Raw genomic sequence first — 20,341 nt, forward strand, 5'->3', positions numbered from 1 at the left:
ATTTTAAACCCACCTCGTACCCATTTTCTTTGGTGATTACCCACAGGTGGACCGATGTCTACGGACATCCAGTCCGATTTCAGTTTATGTCAGTGCACTCGACTTTGCCTCACGAGTTTCGGGGATGCTCGGACTGTGAGTGCCAGGATTTGCGGCTCGGCAAACTTGGTGTCCCGAGACCTGCCAGGATTGCGGCTCGGCTGACTCTGTGTCCCCGAGACCTGCCAGGATTGCGGATCAGGCTGACTTCGGTCCCCTGCATCCTGCCAGAGCGACTCGAGCTGACTTGGTGTCATCGAGGAATCTGCCGGCGGGACAGGCTGATCATAGTCCCCTGATTTCGCCAGTTTGCGGCTCGGGTAGACTGCGTGGCGCCCGAGACCTGCCAGGGAATTGACGGATATGACAGGGGTACAAATAGGTGGTATTTTCAAAGGATTTTGAGTTTTCTTTTATTCAAGGATGACTTTCAGTTATTTTATATCGGTTTCTTAGTATTTGCACATTTATATCTTTATATCTTTATTCGGTTATACTAGTTCTTTGATTTCTCCAGGCAGTGATGACAGGACCCGACCCAATTTTCACTTTGGAATTCGAGCCAAGTCCTGTGCGTGTCCGACACTTGGCAATGTCGGGCACAAATGACCTTTTTACCCTTCTTGTCTCAAATTCTTTTTAACTTCCCTTAGACTTCTGCCGAAACAATACACGAAACCTTTTTTTCGTATCCTGATCCAGTCATTATCTCTTATTCTACTACAAAAACTGCTACATTCACGCCTTCTGTAGACTTGTGGATAGGACTAACTATCACATCTGGCTCTGAAATACTTGTTCAGTACGAATCAAAGAATTCTAGTATCGTTCTTAACCAAATTCCATCAATTCTCTACTCCTTTGTAAAACAACCAGAACTTCCCAAATCTACTCTTCTCCTTTAATTTAATCCTCTTTTTTTTTTTTTTTTACTCCTCGGTACCACCATTATCCCAATTTATAACTCTCACTCCTTTTTACTTGGTCCACCTATCTCACGGGTGGACTTCTTAGCTATTCAATCTCTATTAAAGTTAAAATTAATGACTTCAAGGTCTAGTATACGTTAGGGTCTCCTTGTTTACTGAGTACAGTAGGTACAACTTCTAACAAGCCTCTAACAAAGGATTTCTCTGCCGGTTCAGATACCGGTGCAATTCCTGTCTGACTTGGAAATTTCATTACCTTACGTAGGGATAACTATCTAATTTTCCTACGGATACCACCACCATTTGGGCCCAACTTGAAAAGAGAACAAGGATGCACAGAGTGCGTAGTCTACAGGAAGTAAAACCTACGCTCTGATACCAAATTGACAGGACCCGACCCAATTTCCACTTTGGAATTCGAGCCAAGTCCTGTGCGTGTCCGACACCTGGCAATGTCGGGCACAAATGACCTTTTTACCCTTCTTGTCTCAAATTCTTTTTAACTTCCCTTAGACTTCTGCCGAAATTTCGGCAGAGTCTCCCCTGTATTTTGACTAATCCCAAAAATTTTCACCTGTTAAACAACCCATAAATTCACACCAACTGCCAGAATGTTTCCAGTAATCAATTTCAACTCTAATCACTAAATTTTCAACTAGATATCAGAGCGTTTTCTAGGTCCTTCAGGGTTGTGAGGATTTCTTACAACATCATACCTGGCTTTGAGGCACGGAAGCTATGAATGGCTCGGTGGTGGATTCCGCATACTTCTACGGCCTGGGGGCGAAAAACAGGTTGAAAATGTGAGTGGACAAAAATAATGTTCTTCAAAACAATTTTCATAAACATAATATCCCCCATGAAAAAAAATAGTTAAATAAAACTGAATACGTACTCTTTTGCATCAAGCATATTCAACTCAAGGCATTCTACATCAGTCATATTCAAGCTCGAAAGTTTCATACAAAACCACTGAAATCAAAGCTTGCATAAAAATGCTGAAATCAAACGTGTATAAAAACTCTGTACTCAAACCTTGCATAACTGAACAAATATAAAGGTATCTATGCCTGAAAAATCAGAAAAGCTGATATAAAATAACTAAAAATCATCATTAAATAAAAGAAACTCAAAATTCTTTGAAAATACCACCAATTTGTACCCCTGTCATATCCGTCAATTCCCTGGCAGGTCTCGGGCGTCACACAGGCTACCCGAGCCGCAAACTGGCGAAATCAGGGGACTATGATCGGCCTGTCCCGCCGGCAGATTCCTCGATGACACCAAGTCAACTCGAGTCGCTCTGGCAGGATGCAGGGGACCGTAGTCAGCCTGATCCGCAATCCTGGCAGGTCTCGGGGACACAGAGTCAGCCGAGCCGCAATCCTGGCAGGTCTCGGGACACCAAGTCTGCCGAGCCGCAAATCCTGGCACTCACGGTCCGAGCGTCCCCGAAACTCGTGAGGCAAAGTCAAGTGCACTGACTGAACTATAATCAGACTGGATGTCCGTAGACATCGGTCCGACTCTGGGTAATCACCATAAAAAAAAAACGGGTACGAGGTGGTTTTAAAATAAATTCCTTTAAAAAGAAATATCTGAATAATAACTGTAAAACTCAAGTCGTGCTGCGGTCTCAACTGATTCGAAACTCAAACTCTGTTTCTATAACTGGTAAATAAGCAGCACCGACTTATAGAACTATTACTGTAATAATCGTGTTCGGAACCATAATAAAACGTACTCAAGATCAAATAAGGAAATTTATTCGAATAAACTCATTTATAAAAACTCATTTATATAAAATCAAAATAAAATCACTTATAAAATCTTATTTATGGAAATCCTCTATATAACTCATTTATAAAATAATTTACAAAAGAAAGTCCACTCACAGATGGTCCGAGCTAAATCGACCCTTTGAAGGTTTCTCCTGCTAGTCGGCTGGACCTCTGATGCCTTGCTCGATCGATTTGGTGGAGAAACGAAGGAGAATTTCGAGCTGGAAGTTCGGGTGGTTTCGAAGGAACCTCCGCCGGAAAACATGGTTTTCCGGCCATCTCAAGGCGGCCCCGGGGTTGAGGTCGGTCAGGTTGTGACGGCGACACGGAGGCGGACCCGTAGGTACCCACGGCGGAGATCGGCTCGGCCTGTGGTGGCCGGGCCGTCGCTTGGAAGCTGAACGGTCGCAAGGCAGGGGTGCGACGCGAGGGAGAGAGAGGGAAGAGAGAGAAAGTGACGGGGAGAAGAGAGAGGGTATAAAATCTGACTTTTTGGCCAAATTACCATTTTACTCTTCGCGGTTTTTAGACCATAACTTCTTCGTTACGGCTCTGATTCGGATCTACTCCGTGTCTACGAGCTCCTTTCGTCGCGCTCTACGCAATGCCTTAAGCGGAATTCCCAAATTCTTTCTCGATCAAAAAGTCAAAATTTCCCCCATTAAAATATGCAAGGGCAATTTGGTCTTTTTGCTAAAAGATATTTTCCTTACTTTTTAGATATTTTCTTTCTTTTTAGATATTTTGTTTTGAGTTCTTACAAGTGATGTCTTTATATATTTGATCGATTATGTAAGTTTATTCATCAGCATACTGATTCATGCTTATAGAATTTCTTATATTGAAATATAGTTAAATTATCGATATCTATATATATATCCTTAGTTATTTCAAAACGGGGGTATTATATTCTGGCTTGTTTTTAAGAATTTTATTTTGTCCACTCACAGTTTAAAACTTGTTTTTCGCCCCCAGGTCGTAGAAGTGCACAGGATCCACCACCGGGCCACTCATAGCCTCCGCGCTTCAAAGTCAGGTAGAGTTTGTAGAAAAATCCCTGAAAACCCCATGAACTTTAGAAAATTGCTCTGATATCGAGTTTTAGTGGAAAAACTGAAACTGGCAAATATTGGTTTATCCTATTCTGGCAGTTGGTGTGGATTTGTTGAATGTTTAACAGGTGAAAAGTTTTGGGATTGGTCAAAATACAGGAGAGACTCTGCCGAAGTTTCGGCAGAAGTCTAAAGGAATTTTAAAGGGAAGTTGACGTAAGAAGGGTAAAAAGGTCCCTTGTGCCCGACATTCGCCAGGTGTCGGACACGCACAGGACTTGGCTCGAATTCCAAAGTGGAAATTGGGTCGGGTCCTGTCAATATATATAAAGTTAACCTAATTATACCACACCTTCCCTAACCCCTACCCTACCGTACTCTATATTTCTTTGTCTCTTGGAATCTTGACGTGGGTTGTTGAAATTGAATTGCAAATACAATTATAGACCAACCACGCTCTAGCTTGCTAATGGAATCACAACAATTTTTCTATGACAACCCACATAACAAGGAAATTTAGGCTTAAGTCTCCAGCTAAGATGACAAAGACTTATAGATCATAAAAAGCTTAACTGCTTGGTTATTTTTATGTTTTTTTTTAATTAACTTGCAGTTTATTATAGGCATGTCCATTATAAGGACCGCACTTATTTTAGAACTTGTTTGCCAATGGCAGGTGTTTATGAACTTTTTGGGATATTTAGCAGAACTAGTATGTGTTAGGAAGAAAACTGATTCCTTCCCAAAACTGTGATGAAGTTATAAAATTCATAGGGGAAGAGAGAGTAATTGCAATTTAAAATTATTTTTTTTCATAATGAAAACCTTCATAGGATTGAACGACAAACCAAGAAATGCAGGAAGGCAAAAGATTTAATTGATAGGACCATGGCAATTTGATATTCAGTGGAAGAGAAGTGTTTAAATTTTCTATCTTATAAATTCTACATCATCATACATTGTTTAAGTATATCCATATTATTTTGTGTAAAAAAAATAATAATAAAGAAGAAGGCAGTGGCGAAGCCAAAAACTTTATATAGAAGGAAGACCTTAAATATTGAAATGATATTTGTAATATGGAATTTCTTAGGTGCCATTTATAATAGAGTAGATAGTCATTTCAATACAGAAACTTTTATAATAGATATTGATTCTTAGGTGACATTTATAATAGAGTAGATAGTCATTTCAATACAGAAACTTCCTACTCATCATTAATACTAGCAAAAAGATATTGATTCAAATTACATGTACTTTGTTAAATACACACTAAGAAATTTCAATTGTAATTTATTACTACAAAATTTAGAGTCAAAATAAGACAAAAGGAGATATAAAAAGGATAGTAATAAAATAGTGAAAAGAGAGATAAGAAAAACATAAAAAGGTCCTCAATAAAATTTGATAAAAGATTGGTCATTGTGTTAAGAAAACAAAGGCCTCAATAAAATTGAGAGGGGGCATAGGAGCCCCTGGGCCTTAGCTCCCTCCACCCCTGGAAGAAGGTATATTCTTATTATTATGCAAATAATAAAGGAGAATCATACATTATGGAATGAGAGGGGGTGGCTGCTGGTGACGTGTTCCAAAATAAATTTTGCTTGAACACTAATACATAGGGTGGATTAGCGGTAATGACATATTTCTTTCCTTTTTCTAAATTTTATTTTTGGTTATACGGAACATACGAAAATACCTTGAAACTTAACGGAAACTTTAAGGGGATTAGACATAGATGGTGGATTGCAATACTTTACAAAATTCAGGTGGTTAAAAATAAAAATAAAAAGTTGAAGTAGTAATGGCGCACTTACCTAAAAGTTGAGATGATATTTATGTAAATTTCCCTATCATATGAACCAAAATCTACGTGATATTTGTAGATACATAAATAAGAGAGAGAGAGAGAGAGAGAGAGAGTTTAGATTCCCAATTTTAGTTTAGAAGCTGATGTACAGATTAGATTCAAGGGTCAACTGCAACCATCGTAAGTGATTACGTCAGCATCTTGGTCCACTCGTTTGTTTCTAAGCATGCTGATTGCGAAAAGGTTGTATACCACATTTCTAATAGCGGTGGAATCCACCAATACAATGAAGTCCATCTCTATTAGAGACGTAATACATAATGTAGTATAAAAATGTGGTAAATTTAGCATTTTTCTTGCTAAAAATGCTCATGACTGACGTGTACTAAATTCTATTGGTTGGTGATGACGTCAAAAAATTTCAAGTGTAACCGGTTGTATATAATTAATCTTAGGATACATTCCTTATCATATATAATCACGTAATAAAAAAAATAAACTCATAATCTCACACACATTATCAAAATGTTATAAGGATAGATCCCATTTGCGATAAACTCGTAATTGTACAGACGACGAGTGATGATCGCCAGTTTTCTCCAGCGGTAGACAACAGACAATCCGAGCCACGAAGTTATTTTGCTTGCAAATTGCAATGTATTATATGCTTACCGACCAAAGCACAAAACGCATGTGATACTGTATAATTAATGGAGTTGAAAAATTGACTCTCTCCAACTTAATGAGTCAAAAGTACAATTTGTCTCTTCCGGGGTAAATGGTCAGAGGTATAATAAATATTAAACAAAGACTAAGATGAATTAGTCTACGTAAAACGTTGAAATTAAAAAACCAAGTCTCTAACACACGCCTGTTTCGCGTCTTTCCTCCTGTAGCTCCTTCTGTATAAATCTGAATCAAATTCTCATCCATCTCACTCACTAAAACACCTTCAATCTGAATTCTGAAGTTCGAAACAAATTTGCAGCAGTTGTTCATGAACCATGGCTACTCTTCAAGCTTCATTTTGCTCTTCTTCTTTTTCTTCAGCTTCATTTAAAAAAACCAAAACCACTTTCCACACCCCAAAATTCCAAAAATCATCCCATCTCTCAGTTCCTAGGCTGGATGAACTGAGTCAACCCAATGGGTTACTAAATCTAACAGCAACTTCAACTCATATAGAAATGAACCCAAATTTTAAAAACACTAGGAGATCAAAGGGTAGTGAAGCAATTTCAGATTCAAAGTTGGTGCAAGAGCTATATGCAATAAAGGAAATTGTCTCTGACAGAGTAGAAATGCACAAGAACATTTGTGCCCAGAGGGACAATTGGAATGGCCTGCTTCTCAACTCTCTGAATGGAATGACAGCCACTGCTGCAATCATGGCTGGACTTGCAGCTGTGAGTGGATCTGGAGGAGCACCCATTTTGGCTCTCAAGCTCTCTTCCAGTCTCCTATACATGGCTGTCACTGGGATTTTGCTGGTGATGAATAAGATCCAGCCTTCTCAGCTAGCAGAGGAGCAGAGAAATGCTTCAAGGCTTTTTAAGAGGCTTCATGAAGAGATCAAAACCACTCTGGCTTTAAAAACCCCAACTTCAAATGATGTGAAGGTTGCAATGGAAAAGGTTTTGGCTTTAGATAAGGCCTACCCACTGCCCTTGCTTGGGACCATGATTGAGAAATTTCCCTCCCTTGTGAAGCCTGCTGTGTGGTGGCCAGAAGAATCCAAGCCTCAACATGAAGAGACGAGTGAGACGGTTGAGAGGAATGGGTGGGATGAGAAGCTGGAAGAGGAAATGAAGGAGATTTTGGGTGTGGTGAGAGGAAAAGATGCTGCAGAATATGTGAGGCTAAGCAATGTGGTGTTGAAGGTTAACAAAATACTAGCATTCTGTGGCCCTTTGCTCACTGGTTTTGCTGCAGCTGGGGCAGGGCTTGTTGGGTTGACTGGTTTTGGTTCATGGGGTGCAGTTTTGGCTGTGGTGTTTGGGGCTTTGGCCAGCGTGGTCAATACTTTGGAGCATGGTGGGCAAGTGGGAATGGTGTTTGAGATGTATAGGAGTTCTGCAGGGTTTTTTAAGCTCATGGAGGAGACCATAGAATCAACTCTCAAGGAAGGAGAGGTTGGAGAGAGAGAGAATGGGGAGCTGTTTGAAGTGAAAGTGGCTCTTCAGCTTGGCAGGAGCCTTGCAGAACTCAGAGACCTTGCAAGTTCTTCATCTTTGTCTTCAAGATTTAAACAGGCTAAAGAAGAATTTGCAAGCAAGCTTTTTTGATTGATTTCCCTTGGGTCTCCTGACTTTGTTAGATATATTCTTCTTCTTCTTCTTTGTCTTTTGTTTTGTTTTTGTATATTTAAGTAGAAGAAATCTGGACAAACTAGTCTTTTGAATAATACGCAATTCAATTAAGATTTTAAAAGAGTTAAATGAAGTTATAAAGTTTATAGAGTTTAATGTATTTCAACTGATTTCTATAAACTCCACATAGAGTTTGATTGAATTCCTAGATTGATTTTAATGGTGTTTGGTAGATTTTAACTGAGGCTCACGTGGTCGTGGGTTCGATTCCTACAGACGGCGTCAAACTGTTGATGCTCAAAATGGCCCGGCCAATATTGAGTCCAACTTAGTGATGGGATATGTGGGGTCTTCAGCAGGGAAGAGGACTGAGGCCCTTGGTGAAATAGGCTGGTGGGAGACCTGCATAAGACAAAATGGTAGAAGCAATCGTTAAGCTTCGAATACCGGTGTGGTGCCGGCCGAAGACTCTCCGATGCCTAAGTCAGCTACAAGTGGTAACTTTGGCAGAGTAACAGTAAAAGTGAGAGAGTAGTTACCCTTTTTACTTGGGTACTGTTCCCTATTTATAGGGAGGTGAAAGTAGGAGGTTTGCATAAAGTTTCAATGTGGGACTTTGTGCAAGTCGTCGTGGTGGCGACACGTGTCCTAGGGATTAGGTTTGGCAGTTGGGAGCTTCGGCAGGTGTCTGGCACCTCGGAAGTGTGTCTTCCTTCGGCAGGGGAGAAGGCGTGGCTGCCTTGGTGCTAGTCGCTTTGATGCTGGGTCTGCTCGGTTCACTATGGTGTAAACAGATTTTAAAAGAGTTAATTAGAGTTCTAATTAGTTCATAAGAATATATATATATATATATATATATATATATATGAAGATAATTTTTTCCTTTTTGTTTTGGCATGGACTAGATATGTACAGATATTGTACATTAATAAAGATAAAGAAGGAAAACGCAGAACCAAAAAAAAAAGGATGACAATAGATCGATGAAGAAGGCTATCATATATAATATGATGTACAGGAACAAAACAAAAATTAACAACAACAAAAATAAAATAATAATAATCACAGCAACCAAAAAAAGAAAAGAAGGAAAGGTTGAAAAAACGTAGAAAACTAAAACTTGTTTGATGTACAGTAATATTTACAGCAACAAATATGTTGGTGTTCATCTATAAATGATGATGGCAACAACAACAACTATTCAAGCAGCAACTATTCATATTATGATGTACATCAATATATATGCTACTGTTCATCGATATATGGTGATGGACAACAACAACAACTATTCAAACACATGATGAAAGATCATACATATATGAAAACGTAGAAAAAGAGAAGAGATTTTCTACCTCCAATTGACAAGCACACACGTTCAAGGACTGGAAAGCGTAGAGCACGTTCAAAGTTTCTAGGGTTGACATAAGATTTGTTAGGGCCTTTTGTATTTATACTTACCACTTTAATTTCTAACGAAATTGGGCAACTCATTAATTCTTTCAAAATAAATTACTTTTTGAATATACCTAAATTTTGTTTGACTTTTAAAAAGTAATTATTGAATACACTTGTATTTTTTAAATGTCAATTGAAATCTGAATTGAATACACCCAAACTTTTACAAACTCTTTTAAAATGTGTATTCAATTATTGAATACACCTGTATTTTTTAAATGTCAATTGAAATCTGAATTGAATACGCCCAAACTTTTACAAATTAAAATGTGTATTCAATTATTGAATACACCTGTATTTTTTAAATGTCAATTGAAATCTGAATTGAATACGCCCAAACTTTTACAAATTAAAATGTGTATTCAATTATTGAATACACCTGTATTTTTTAAATGTCAATTGAAATCTGAATTGAATACGCCCAAACTTTTACAAACTCTTTTAAAATCTGAATTGAATACACCTAAACTTTTAAACTCTCTTAAAAACTTTTAAAATCTTAATTGAATATACCCCCCCTAAATCAAAACTGAGTTTACTTGACCTACTTTTTAATGACATCATCAATTTTAGGATGGAAAAGTAAATGAAGGGTTTCCTACAAACCATCTGAAACCTGAGAAGGTATTAGAGTAATTTCCGAAACCTTTGAGGTATTATGAAAACACAAAAAACTTCAGTATAAATCGAAAACAAATCACCAATTCTGCAAGCATTACAGAATGTGGGGAAAAAGCTGTAGGATAGGTTGTGTAATAACCCAAAACAAAATATCTAAAAAGTAGGATTAATATCTTCTAGCAAAAAGACAATTTTGCCCTCACATAATTTAATAGAGAAAAAGTTGACTTTTTGATCGAGAAAAAATTTGGGAATTCCGCTTGCGCCGTTGCGTAGAGCACGGCGAAACGAGTCCGTAGACATGGAGTAGACCCAAATCGGAATTGTAACGAAAGAGTTATGGTCAAAATAGTCTCAGTGGCATAACCGCAAATATTTCAAAGTTGCATCTATAAAACCCAGCAGCTCCCTCTCTCTGCACGAAAACGGGCAGCCGCCTTCCAGAGATTACTGGCACCGCCTCCGAGCACCAATGGCCGCGGGACCGGTGGCGTTGGAACCGCCATCGAGTCCCCTACCTTTTCCGACCGACCTCCACCCTTGGGCCGCCCGGAGCTGGTCGGAAAGTCATGATTTCCGACGGATGTTCACCCAAGTTTCACCGATTTTCCAGCTCGATTTTCTCCTTCGTTTCTCCACCAAATCATTCGAGTGAGGCACCAGAGGTCCAGTCGACCCGCAGGAGGGACCTTCGAATGGTCCAATTAGCTCGGACCATCTGTGAGTGGACTTTCTTTTATAAATGATTTTATCTAAATGAGTTATATAAATGATTTATATAACTGAGTTTACTTAATGATTTTATCGTGATTTTATATAAATAAGTTTTATAAATGAGTTTATCTGAATAAGTTTTGTTATGTTTCCGAGCATGATTAGTACATAAATAATTCCATAGTTTTGTGCTGCTTACTTACACATGCTAAAGAGTTATAGAAAACAGAGTTTGAGGTTTATGGCAGATGAAATAGCAGCACAATTTGAGATTTCAGTTATTAATCAGATTTTTCTAAAGGAATTTATTTTAAAACCACCTAGTACCCATTTTCTTTGGTGATTACCCACAGTTGGACCGATGTCTGCGGACATCCAGTCCGATTTCAGTTTATGTCAGTGCACTTGACTTTGCCTCACGAGTTTCGGGGACGCTCGGACCGTGAGTGCCAGAATTTGCGGCTCGACAGACTTGGTGTCCCGAGACCTGCCAGGATTGCGGCTCGGCTGACTCTGTGTCCCCGAGACCTGCCAGGATTGCGGATCAGGCTGACTCTGTGCGCCCGAGGCCTGCCAGGGGAATTGACGGATATGACAGGGGTACAAATAAGTGGTATTTTCAAAGGATTTTGAGTTTTCTCTTATTTAATTATGACTTTCAGTTATTTTATACCAGCTTATCTGATTTCTCAGGCATTGATATCTTTATATTTGATCAGTTATGCAAGTATATTCATCAGCATACTTATTCATGCTTATTGAATTTCTTATATTGGAATATAGTTAAATTATCGATTTATATCCTTAGCTATTTCAAAAAGGGGGTTATTATGTTCTAACTTGTTTCTAAGAACTGTATTTTTGTCCACTCACAATTTTAAACTTGTTTTTCGCCCCTAGGCCGTAGATGAGAGCAGGCACCCACCACCGGGCCATCCCTAGCTTCCGCGCCACCAAATAAGGTAAAGTTTTGCGAAAAAATCCCTGAAACTTTGTGAACCTTAGAAAATGCTCTGATATCTAGTTTTAGTGGAAAACTGGAATTGAGACCTATAATTTGAGATATTCTGGCAGTTGGTGTGAATTTATTTGATTGTTTGACAGGTGGAAAAATTTAGGTTTGGTCAAAATACAGGGGAGACTCTGCCGAATTTTCGGCAGAAGTCGAAGGGAAAATTAGAAAAAAGAATTTGAAACAAGAAGGGTAAAAAGGTCCTTTGTGCCCGACATTCGCCAGGTGTCGGACACGCACAGGACTTAGCTCGAATTTCAAAGTGGAAATTGGGTCGGGTCCTGTCAGGTTGGGTGTAAGTGAAGAGTTGTTTCAGGGTGTTTAAGTCGATGCCCATCAGTTTTTGGCTAGGGATATACGAAACCAAACTTTCCCTAATTCTATGGCCCCGTTTGGTTCATGGGAAAGGAGGCGTGGGAATGAGAATTCAATTGCTTTCCCATGTTTGGTAATTTCAGGCATGGGAAATGGTTGTCTGGCACATGGGAAAGTAAGGGGGGAAAGTGAAGCCCTCCTCTTAACTTCAGTTTTGTTTTCCCTCCTTATGGGAAAGTTTGGAAAAATAAGCCAACATTCAATGCACAATTTTCATGACTATTTTGTCCCTATGAACAATTTATAATTACAATGTATCATTAAATGCATCCTTTTTTTTAATTTGATTTAATATGGATTTAATTGAAAAATTATACAAACTTTGTTTTCCATTCCTACTCAAAACAAACATGGGAAAGAAAACAAAGTGAAATCTCCCAATTACTTTCTCGACATTACCGAACGTGGGAAATGAATCTTTCATTCCCATTCCTTGAGAAATGACATGGGAAATAATTTTCCCTCAAATCCATTCCGTGAACCAAACGGGACCTAAAGGTTTTGAAGTGCATTAAAAAAGGAGTAGTTTTCAAAATTTCCCTCATTCTGAAACACGCATGATATGGATTTGCTTTCTTTACCAGTATTTCTACCACTTGTGCTGCAATAAATCACGAGTTACCGTACTTTTGAGTGTTCTGAACCTTTAGTACGATGTAAGCAACAACCCAAACAGTACAACTGGTTAATAGAGGACTCCGGTTAACTGGGGGTGGTGGTTCGGTGTTTGCGCTAGAAAATGCTCCACCGAGGGCTACGGTTCAGTGTGCGGTTTGGGCTCAAACCCAAACCAAGCGACACCAAGCCCACCCCTACCTCTAGGTATTTGTTAAGCATGAGAATATTTGCCGCTAACTCCTTCCCAATATCGGCTCAAATGATATGACACTAGGCAGCTTGATCATGATTCATTACACATCTTAAAATGCTCAAAAGATAATCAATTACACAGGAAAGCTTTTGCCATCGGATGTAATGGTATAGGATGGAAAATTGGCAAGAAATTATTATCTAGGTTGAACCAACTAAATGTGAAAATCCCAGTTGCCAAGCAATATGTTACATCATACTGTCAAATATAGGAAAGCAAACAACTGCATTCTATAAGTTCTGCCTAGGGCGATAAATTTTAAGGTTCTCCCGTTTAGATAACTTGAAATAATTTTAGAATCATTTTTTGCCACAAAATCAATGCGATTCAACAGTACTGAACTGATGAATTTAACGGCTCTCACAACCTTTTCTTTTCGATATAAAAAAGTCTCTCTTGGCTTACAAGTTGGAAAGCTTTTGGAGCAACTGATGTGTTCAGATTCTGACTTCTATGCCTTCATTTAACAAGTGCTCCTTTACAGATTGTATAGGCACCTGCAACCATTATAATCAGGGTATTAATTAATAAGATAATGATAATCAGCACTGAGATGCTCACAAGTTTTATAAAAGGTTCTCAAGTTGTACCTCCTTCCGATGGAAAATGCCCGCAGCAAGGGCAGCAGATGCATTTGTTTTCCTAAACACCTCTGAGAAGTGTTCAGCAGAACCAGCACCACTACTAGCAATCACAGGAATGCTCACAGCATCTGAGATCAGCTTTATTAAATCTATATCAAATCCCTTCTTTTGACCTGAAAAGCATCAAGGAGTCGGCATCAGCATGAGAAGCCAATAGAAACAACAAACCAGTTTGAGAATGAATTTTTTAAAAATGCAAATAGATAACTCCAAACATTCTTGCGTTTTTCTCTGAATGCCATGTTAGTTTGAGAAACTAACACTTACAGGGGGAATAACTTAGCATTCATTGTAAATATCATTAACTTTATGTATTCTCTTCCCAAAAAAGAGCTATGCTCAAAAGAGAAATTGACTTGTAATGGGTGAGGAACACCAAAGTATTCTTTACCATCACAATCAATGCAGTTTAGCAGTATTTCTCCAGCTCCAAGCTCCTCAACTGCTTTTGCAAGCTCATAAGCTCCAATTGGTCGGCCTTCTCGGCCACCGCTAACCTTCAGAACAAACAACAGACAGTTTCAAGATACAATAGGGAAAATCTTCTTTCCTAAAAAAAAGGGGGGGAAATCTTCTAATGATGTAACCGGTCAAAGAAAGGATCTTTAGTTGGTGCATCTGACAAACAAGTCGATCCCATCATCCTACAAATTATTTATTTCAACATACAATTGAAGCACAGAAATATCTTACAGGAGTATGATAAATTGATAATGAGTTAAATTTGAAAAAGAACGAATTCACAAGCACACACAGATATAGCTCTCTTTGTATGTGTGTGTGTGTGGTAAGATGACATAAGTCTCTAAGCTCCTTTCTCTCTTATGAAAAAACTGAAACTCTACCCACATGAAATGTTATCTTAAATTAACAATATATAATCCTAATTATGTCTTTAGATCTGATAGTTAATGCCAGGCTAAGGAACTACCCAGACATGGAGGTTCAGGGAATTCTTATTACTATTTTATTTTCTGCGGGCAAATTAAATGAAGCAAATCCATGTAATATGCATGCTTCAGAATATATATCATGTTTTAACTTTGAATGGTAGTGCACAGGTAAAGAAAGCAAAAGAAAAGAATGCTTACTGTACACTGATACCATGCAAATTCTTCTCCGTTTGGACCTGAATTCAATAATAAACATTTTTTGACCTTTCTACAAAATTTTAACATGAAACATGAAGATGAACGAATTATCCAAGCAAGAAAAAGAAGCAAAAACTGAAGTTATGCCCCCTTTACCTGGGTTTGTTACCCTAATAGTCTTGAACCCTGCATCCTCTGGATTTTTAAGGTACACTCTGCAAGGATCAATGCTTACAACCACAGCCTGCAACATATATATTAAATAAACTAAATAAGGAACTTGAAAAACTGAGACACAATAGCAGACTGGATTACAGCCGTCCAGGACTCCAGGCAGAAAAAGACCATGATCAATTAATCAGTCAAGACAATAGTCCTAAACCCTCAACAAATTCAGAACACGTAACAGCAAAAACAACAGTTGTTTGCAAATTCAAAACCACAGTTAAGCAGGAGAAAAGCCTCTTTATTTAATTCTAGTTTCCAACTTTATGCTACTACAAGAACTATAATGAATTCTCGTCAGTCAAAATAAATACTACAGAAACTAGAAGCTGGGACAATATAAAAAAAAAAAAGAAGCACAAGAATGCAATGTCAACGATTAATTAGAACCATAAGAATGTATACTAAGACTTTGTATAATATGTCTTGAAATTGTGCAAATCAACTCAAAAGAATGTAATGGATGAAACTACTGGACAAGTTATTACCTGATTTCCATAAACTCTAGATATCTGCTCTAAGCTACTATTTCCACTTTTTACCTAAAAGATCAGTAGAAGAACCATTAGAGAGGCATACACAGAGTCATGTGCATTGCACAGATCTGAATTTGAAACAATGAAAATTATTGCATACTCCAGTTCTTAAATATTCTTCTGCAGCATAAACTGCATCACTCCCAATGGAAATCTTATCAGCCCCACATCTGAAATATTCTGAAGCAACTTCCAAACTAGAATACTTCCTGAAAAACAAAATGAACTTAAATCCATGTCCATACTCCTACACTTAATCAACGCACATAATATGAGTGGAAGCTATTGAATTCAATTTCTATAGGGAAAAATATAAGAAGGAAAGTTGAAACATGTAAAGAAAAGACAATATTGGCTCATCAAAATAGAACACCCAAGAGTATACCTGCCATTAGCATCTGTAAAATCTCTAATGCCACCTCCAACTGTTAATGGTACAAAAACATTTTCTGATGTGTATCTCAGTACCTACAAAGCATGGAAAGTAAACAAGAATTAAGAAATTAGTTAAAATATAACAACGCAAGTATTTATTTTTTTTGGTCGAAACAACACCACAAATTCAAAATAGGAAAACTCACTATTTTGTCAAAATTGACAGATTTAAGTGTAACAGTTCTATCACAAACCTGTAACATGGGCAAGTCGCCCAAAGGGAAGTCGCGGAAACCGGTAATATTTAAAAAACTGACCTGAAAATTCAAGATCAAGACTTTAAGCAGATTATCACAGCACTTTGATGATGCATAAGCAGTGAAATTTGTTCAAACTTAAGGAGGCATACCTCATCCGCCCCATCTTTGTAATACTGTCGAGCCAGCTCCACAGGCTTGCCAAGTTCTCTCACCTACCAAAGTTTCTGATTAGTAGACATAGAAGCAATTTTATGCCATAATGAAAAGAATTTGGACCATCATCAAGATTACAAAAATATGTCACACATTATTTTGAATAGGAATGATACATACATTATTTTGAATAGGAATGATACATAGATACCACGATAAATAGAAAAAGTAAACCTTTTCATTAAGTGACAACATTAATCCGCCAAGACAAAGATACACTTTCTCCTGGTGCTCTTATGATCCTTTTACAAGAAGGTCGCTTACTCAAATTGGAAAAAATCACCAAAATCACGGAAGGCAGGAGTCAAGAATTATAGAAATACCTCATTCTCTTTTGTATGCTCTCTTACATCGTATTGGTCGCCTTTGGTTACAACAAGATCTCCTTTGTCATTCGTCCTCACATCAAGACAAGCAATCACCTAAGTAATAGAAATTATGGTGAACCTTCGCAGTCAGCATATGAAAGACAATGAGATAAGTACTGATCAGACCCACAATATTGTAAGTTGGACGAATGTGTTAAGCAGGTTAAAATTCAATCCCTCTCCTTCCACCCAAAAACACAAAAAAGAAGGTAAATATAAAAATAAGTGAATAGGAATTACCCTCTTTGCAAGTTTCAAAGCCTTCCTTTCAGTGGGCTTCTGTCTTCACAAGAACATCTCAGATTGTTAGATGGTTGAACAGAGTAGTCAACATATGAGAAGCATATTTCTCAGAGGTCAGAGGTTACCTTTGTCAACTGTGCCTTTGGATACAAAAATCTTCTCAATATTGAAAGACCAACATCTAAACATTCATTTTCAGATAATATTTTGTCAGTAACAGGGCTTTAATATAAAAAATAAAAGAAAACAGAGCGCCAAAAATTACACACAAAAGCAGGTTGGAAAAGAACCACTGCATAAACCTTAAACAAAATTTTTACCCTCTTCACTCTAGTAAATAATGGGGGAAAGGAGAGGAGAACTTTTAAAATGCCACAGAAAGGAAGCTCATTTCTGAAATTTTCAACAGTTAAGTTTCATTTCTCATTACTTTAGAGAGTTGAGTGATTTTGCATTTAATATTTGGTTTGCTGCTTCAGTTCCTTGCTATAGGGGTTTACAAATTCAAAATGTCAGAAGGAACTCCAAGGTCAAGTCATGTGAGATAAAATCTGCTTCCTTCTTACCAAAAGAAACAAGACATGGAAGTTTACTGCAATTCCTGTACACTTTCAGCTACCATTAAAAATCTACAAACAGACAGGAGAGAGCAAATGGTATCTTACCTCCACTCTTTTCCGGGTGAAATTGAACTGCATGCACATTTCCCCTTCTAACGGACGCAATAAAATTGTCACCATAGTTGCAAGTAGATGAAACCCATTCTTTGTTTTCATCTGACTGAAAATTGGATAGAAATATGTCAACCCAATAAACATACAGAATCACCGTATTTTAGTGAAAGTAAGCAGCAGATAAATGAACTTCAAATTACTTTCTGTAATAGAGGAAAATAAGACATACTGGCATGGCTCTGTAAGAATGAACAAAATAGACATGATTGCTTCCAACATCATCCAAAATTAATGAGTCTTTTCTAATCTGCAAAGCATTCCATCCAATGTGTGGAACTTGGAAACCATTTGATGAATCAAAACGCCCAACCACTCCGGGTATCAAGCCAAGACCTTTCACTGAGACATATATAACGTCAGAAATAACATAAATTTGTTTAAGCACACCGATACTATCTCCTCTCCTCTCTCTCTCTCTCTCTCTCTCTCTCTCTCTCTCTCTCTCTCTCTCTCATTATAATTATAATAACAATAACAACTTCACAAATGGATTGCTGCACCCTCAGTAGTTGCTAAAAGAAATACTTTTATATGGGAAGAGTGATTTCTATTCTAGGGATTTTAGTTACTATTATATAATTAAATTTCTTAAACGTACTATTACAATACATAATACTTATATTTGCATGGGAAGAAAGAATAAACACATGGATGTCAAACGAATCATTGTATATAGTCATTGCAAATCCATCTCAAATATATTGTATAAGTTATTTCAAATCCTTTTCAATACGTGATATTTAGTAATTTTATACTAATCTAGCCTTATTGTCAAATCCAATTCCTTTCTTTTCAATCATTCAATCCAAATTGTTACAGGTGAATACTCCATGACTGAGATCCATGCAGATTATGATGAGTTACCAAATCCCAACAAAAAGAATTAATGACAAAATGAGGCATCAAGCACTGACCTGGTCCTTTCTCTTCACTGGATTCAAAAAGGAGCTGAAGTCCCAGACAAATGCCTAGAAATGGTCGGTCCTTCTCAATATATGAACAGAGTGCTTCAGCCATCCTGAAAAACATTAAAGGGCTGAAAATTCTCCACAATATAAAAAAGTAAATAATTGGAATTACATTGGTAATATTATAAGATTAGTTAACAAAGGAGAAATATTCAAATCCATCTTATATTCGGATTTGATATTCAAGCCCGCTACCAATCATTGTTGCGATTAACTTTACTTAACCACATTTCGGCATTCTCTGAATAGGCACTCCTTATCACCAATATCCCTTCTTTGTCACTAATCTATTTTAATGGAACAAACATGCAATTGATCCTTATAGAATCTGATATAAAAGAAAAGAGACACACACCCATTCTTATTCAGCACATCCATGGCCGCAGCAAAAGCCCCCACTCCAGGAAAAACTAGGCGGTTGGCGTTGAGAATGTCTTCTGGAGTTTGAACCTACATTTTGAATTTGTGTTAAAACTTTATTCATTGATTTACCAAATTTTATATGAATCGATTTTCTACATCTTTCTTTTCTTTTTTCATAAAATCTGTAACATATAAAAATTAAAATTTAAAATTTAAAAAAACAGCAAAATTTACCCATCATTACAAAGAAACCACTTAGAAGTATAAAACTTTGGAACAAAGCACAAATGAGGCATAGCAGAATGGAAACAATTCAAAATATATATGGAATTGTTAGCGAAGGAATTGAATGGTTAAGTATGAGAAGCTCAATGTAAGGAACTATGAGAATGAATTCAAATAAAAAGAAAGCAAAGCATAGATAGATAGATATATATTGAGAAAAGAAAAGAAAAAGAATTACATCTTTAACGTCGAAGCCGAGGTGGCGAATGGCATTCCTCACACTACGAACATTGCCGGCACCGTAGTCAAGCAGAGTCACCACTGATTGAATATCAAAAACAAAATCATTTGAAATTTATCATTAAATAAATAAATTTAACAGGAAAATAGCGAGAGAGAGAGAGAGAGAGATATATACCGGAGTCTCCGGCAGAGGAGGCACGGACGTAGAAGTTTCTGGAAGGTCGGAAATTGAGGCGATTTTTGCGAAGAAAAAGAAGAGACGAGGGGGACGATGATCGAAACGACAGCGTTTTGGTAGTAGAAGCAAATGGCGTCGCCTCCATTGCAGGCTCTGGGAAGTGAGAAAAACAGCTTTCCCCGCCTCAGCCTGAGTGACTCCAAAGTCCAAACTGCAGCTGTGAGAGAGAGAGAGAGAGAGAGAGTCTTTTCAGTGTATAACTTTACCTAGAGGCTGAATTTACAGTCTTGCTCGTGGTTTGTGGCGAGTGTCTTAAAAGAGACAAAACGCACCGCATTGGGGAATTCATTATTTATTTTAGAGTGCTGCTAAACGAAACTACTGCCAAAGTATTTATTGAATTACTAATTTATCATAATATAAAATAACCAAAAAGGATATATGAAATTGTAAAACAAATATAATTTTAATAAGTACATCCTACTTATTATATTCAATCCTAATCAAACGTAGAGAAATTTTCTTATAATTTTAAGGGTCTTTGATGCTTCAAAGGCTTAGAGCTTCCTTACAAACACGGCGAAAGACAAGTGTCAGAGTTTCTCCATGTACTTAATTCTTCCTGATGCGAAAGATGGGCAGCCATATTTGGATGAAGAAGTTTGTTCCAGTCTGACTTCTTAGCTCAACATCATCCATACAATAAA

The 20,341-nt window shown here is 37.5% G+C and overlaps 2 protein-coding genes across 2 annotated transcripts; one reads left to right on the forward strand and one right to left on the reverse strand.

Moving 5' to 3' along the window:
- Positions 1–6,491: 6,491 nt before the first annotated feature.
- LOC117625107 (probable F-box protein At4g22030) lies at positions 6,492–8,012 on the forward strand. The gene has a single exon (XM_034356698.1). The coding sequence runs from the start codon at positions 6,616–6,618 to the stop codon at positions 7,894–7,896; it is 1,281 nt and encodes a 426-aa protein (XP_034212589.1). The 5' UTR covers positions 6,492–6,615; the 3' UTR covers positions 7,897–8,012.
- Positions 8,013–13,078: 5,066 nt separating this feature from the next.
- Positions 13,079–19,893, reverse strand: LOC117626510 (imidazole glycerol phosphate synthase hisHF, chloroplastic). The gene is made up of 19 exons (XM_034358231.1): positions 19,632–19,893; positions 19,452–19,534; positions 18,981–19,075; positions 18,572–18,675; positions 17,827–17,996; positions 17,589–17,703; positions 17,049–17,104; positions 16,921–16,959; positions 16,636–16,734; positions 16,249–16,311; positions 16,094–16,156; positions 15,850–15,932; positions 15,565–15,673; positions 15,417–15,470; positions 14,860–14,947; positions 14,704–14,741; positions 14,004–14,109; positions 13,559–13,725; positions 13,079–13,465 (listed from the first exon to the last, which is right to left on the reverse strand). The coding sequence occupies exons 1-19, from the start codon at positions 19,777–19,779 to the stop codon at positions 13,406–13,408; spliced, it is 1,740 nt and encodes a 579-aa protein (XP_034214122.1). The 5' UTR covers positions 19,780–19,893; the 3' UTR covers positions 13,079–13,405.
- Positions 19,894–20,341: the final 448 nt, after the last annotated feature.

Source organism: Prunus dulcis, chromosome 4 (assembly GCF_902201215.1).
Source record: "Prunus dulcis chromosome 4, ALMONDv2, whole genome shotgun sequence".
NCBI lineage: Eukaryota > Viridiplantae > Streptophyta > Magnoliopsida > Rosales > Rosaceae > Prunus > Prunus dulcis.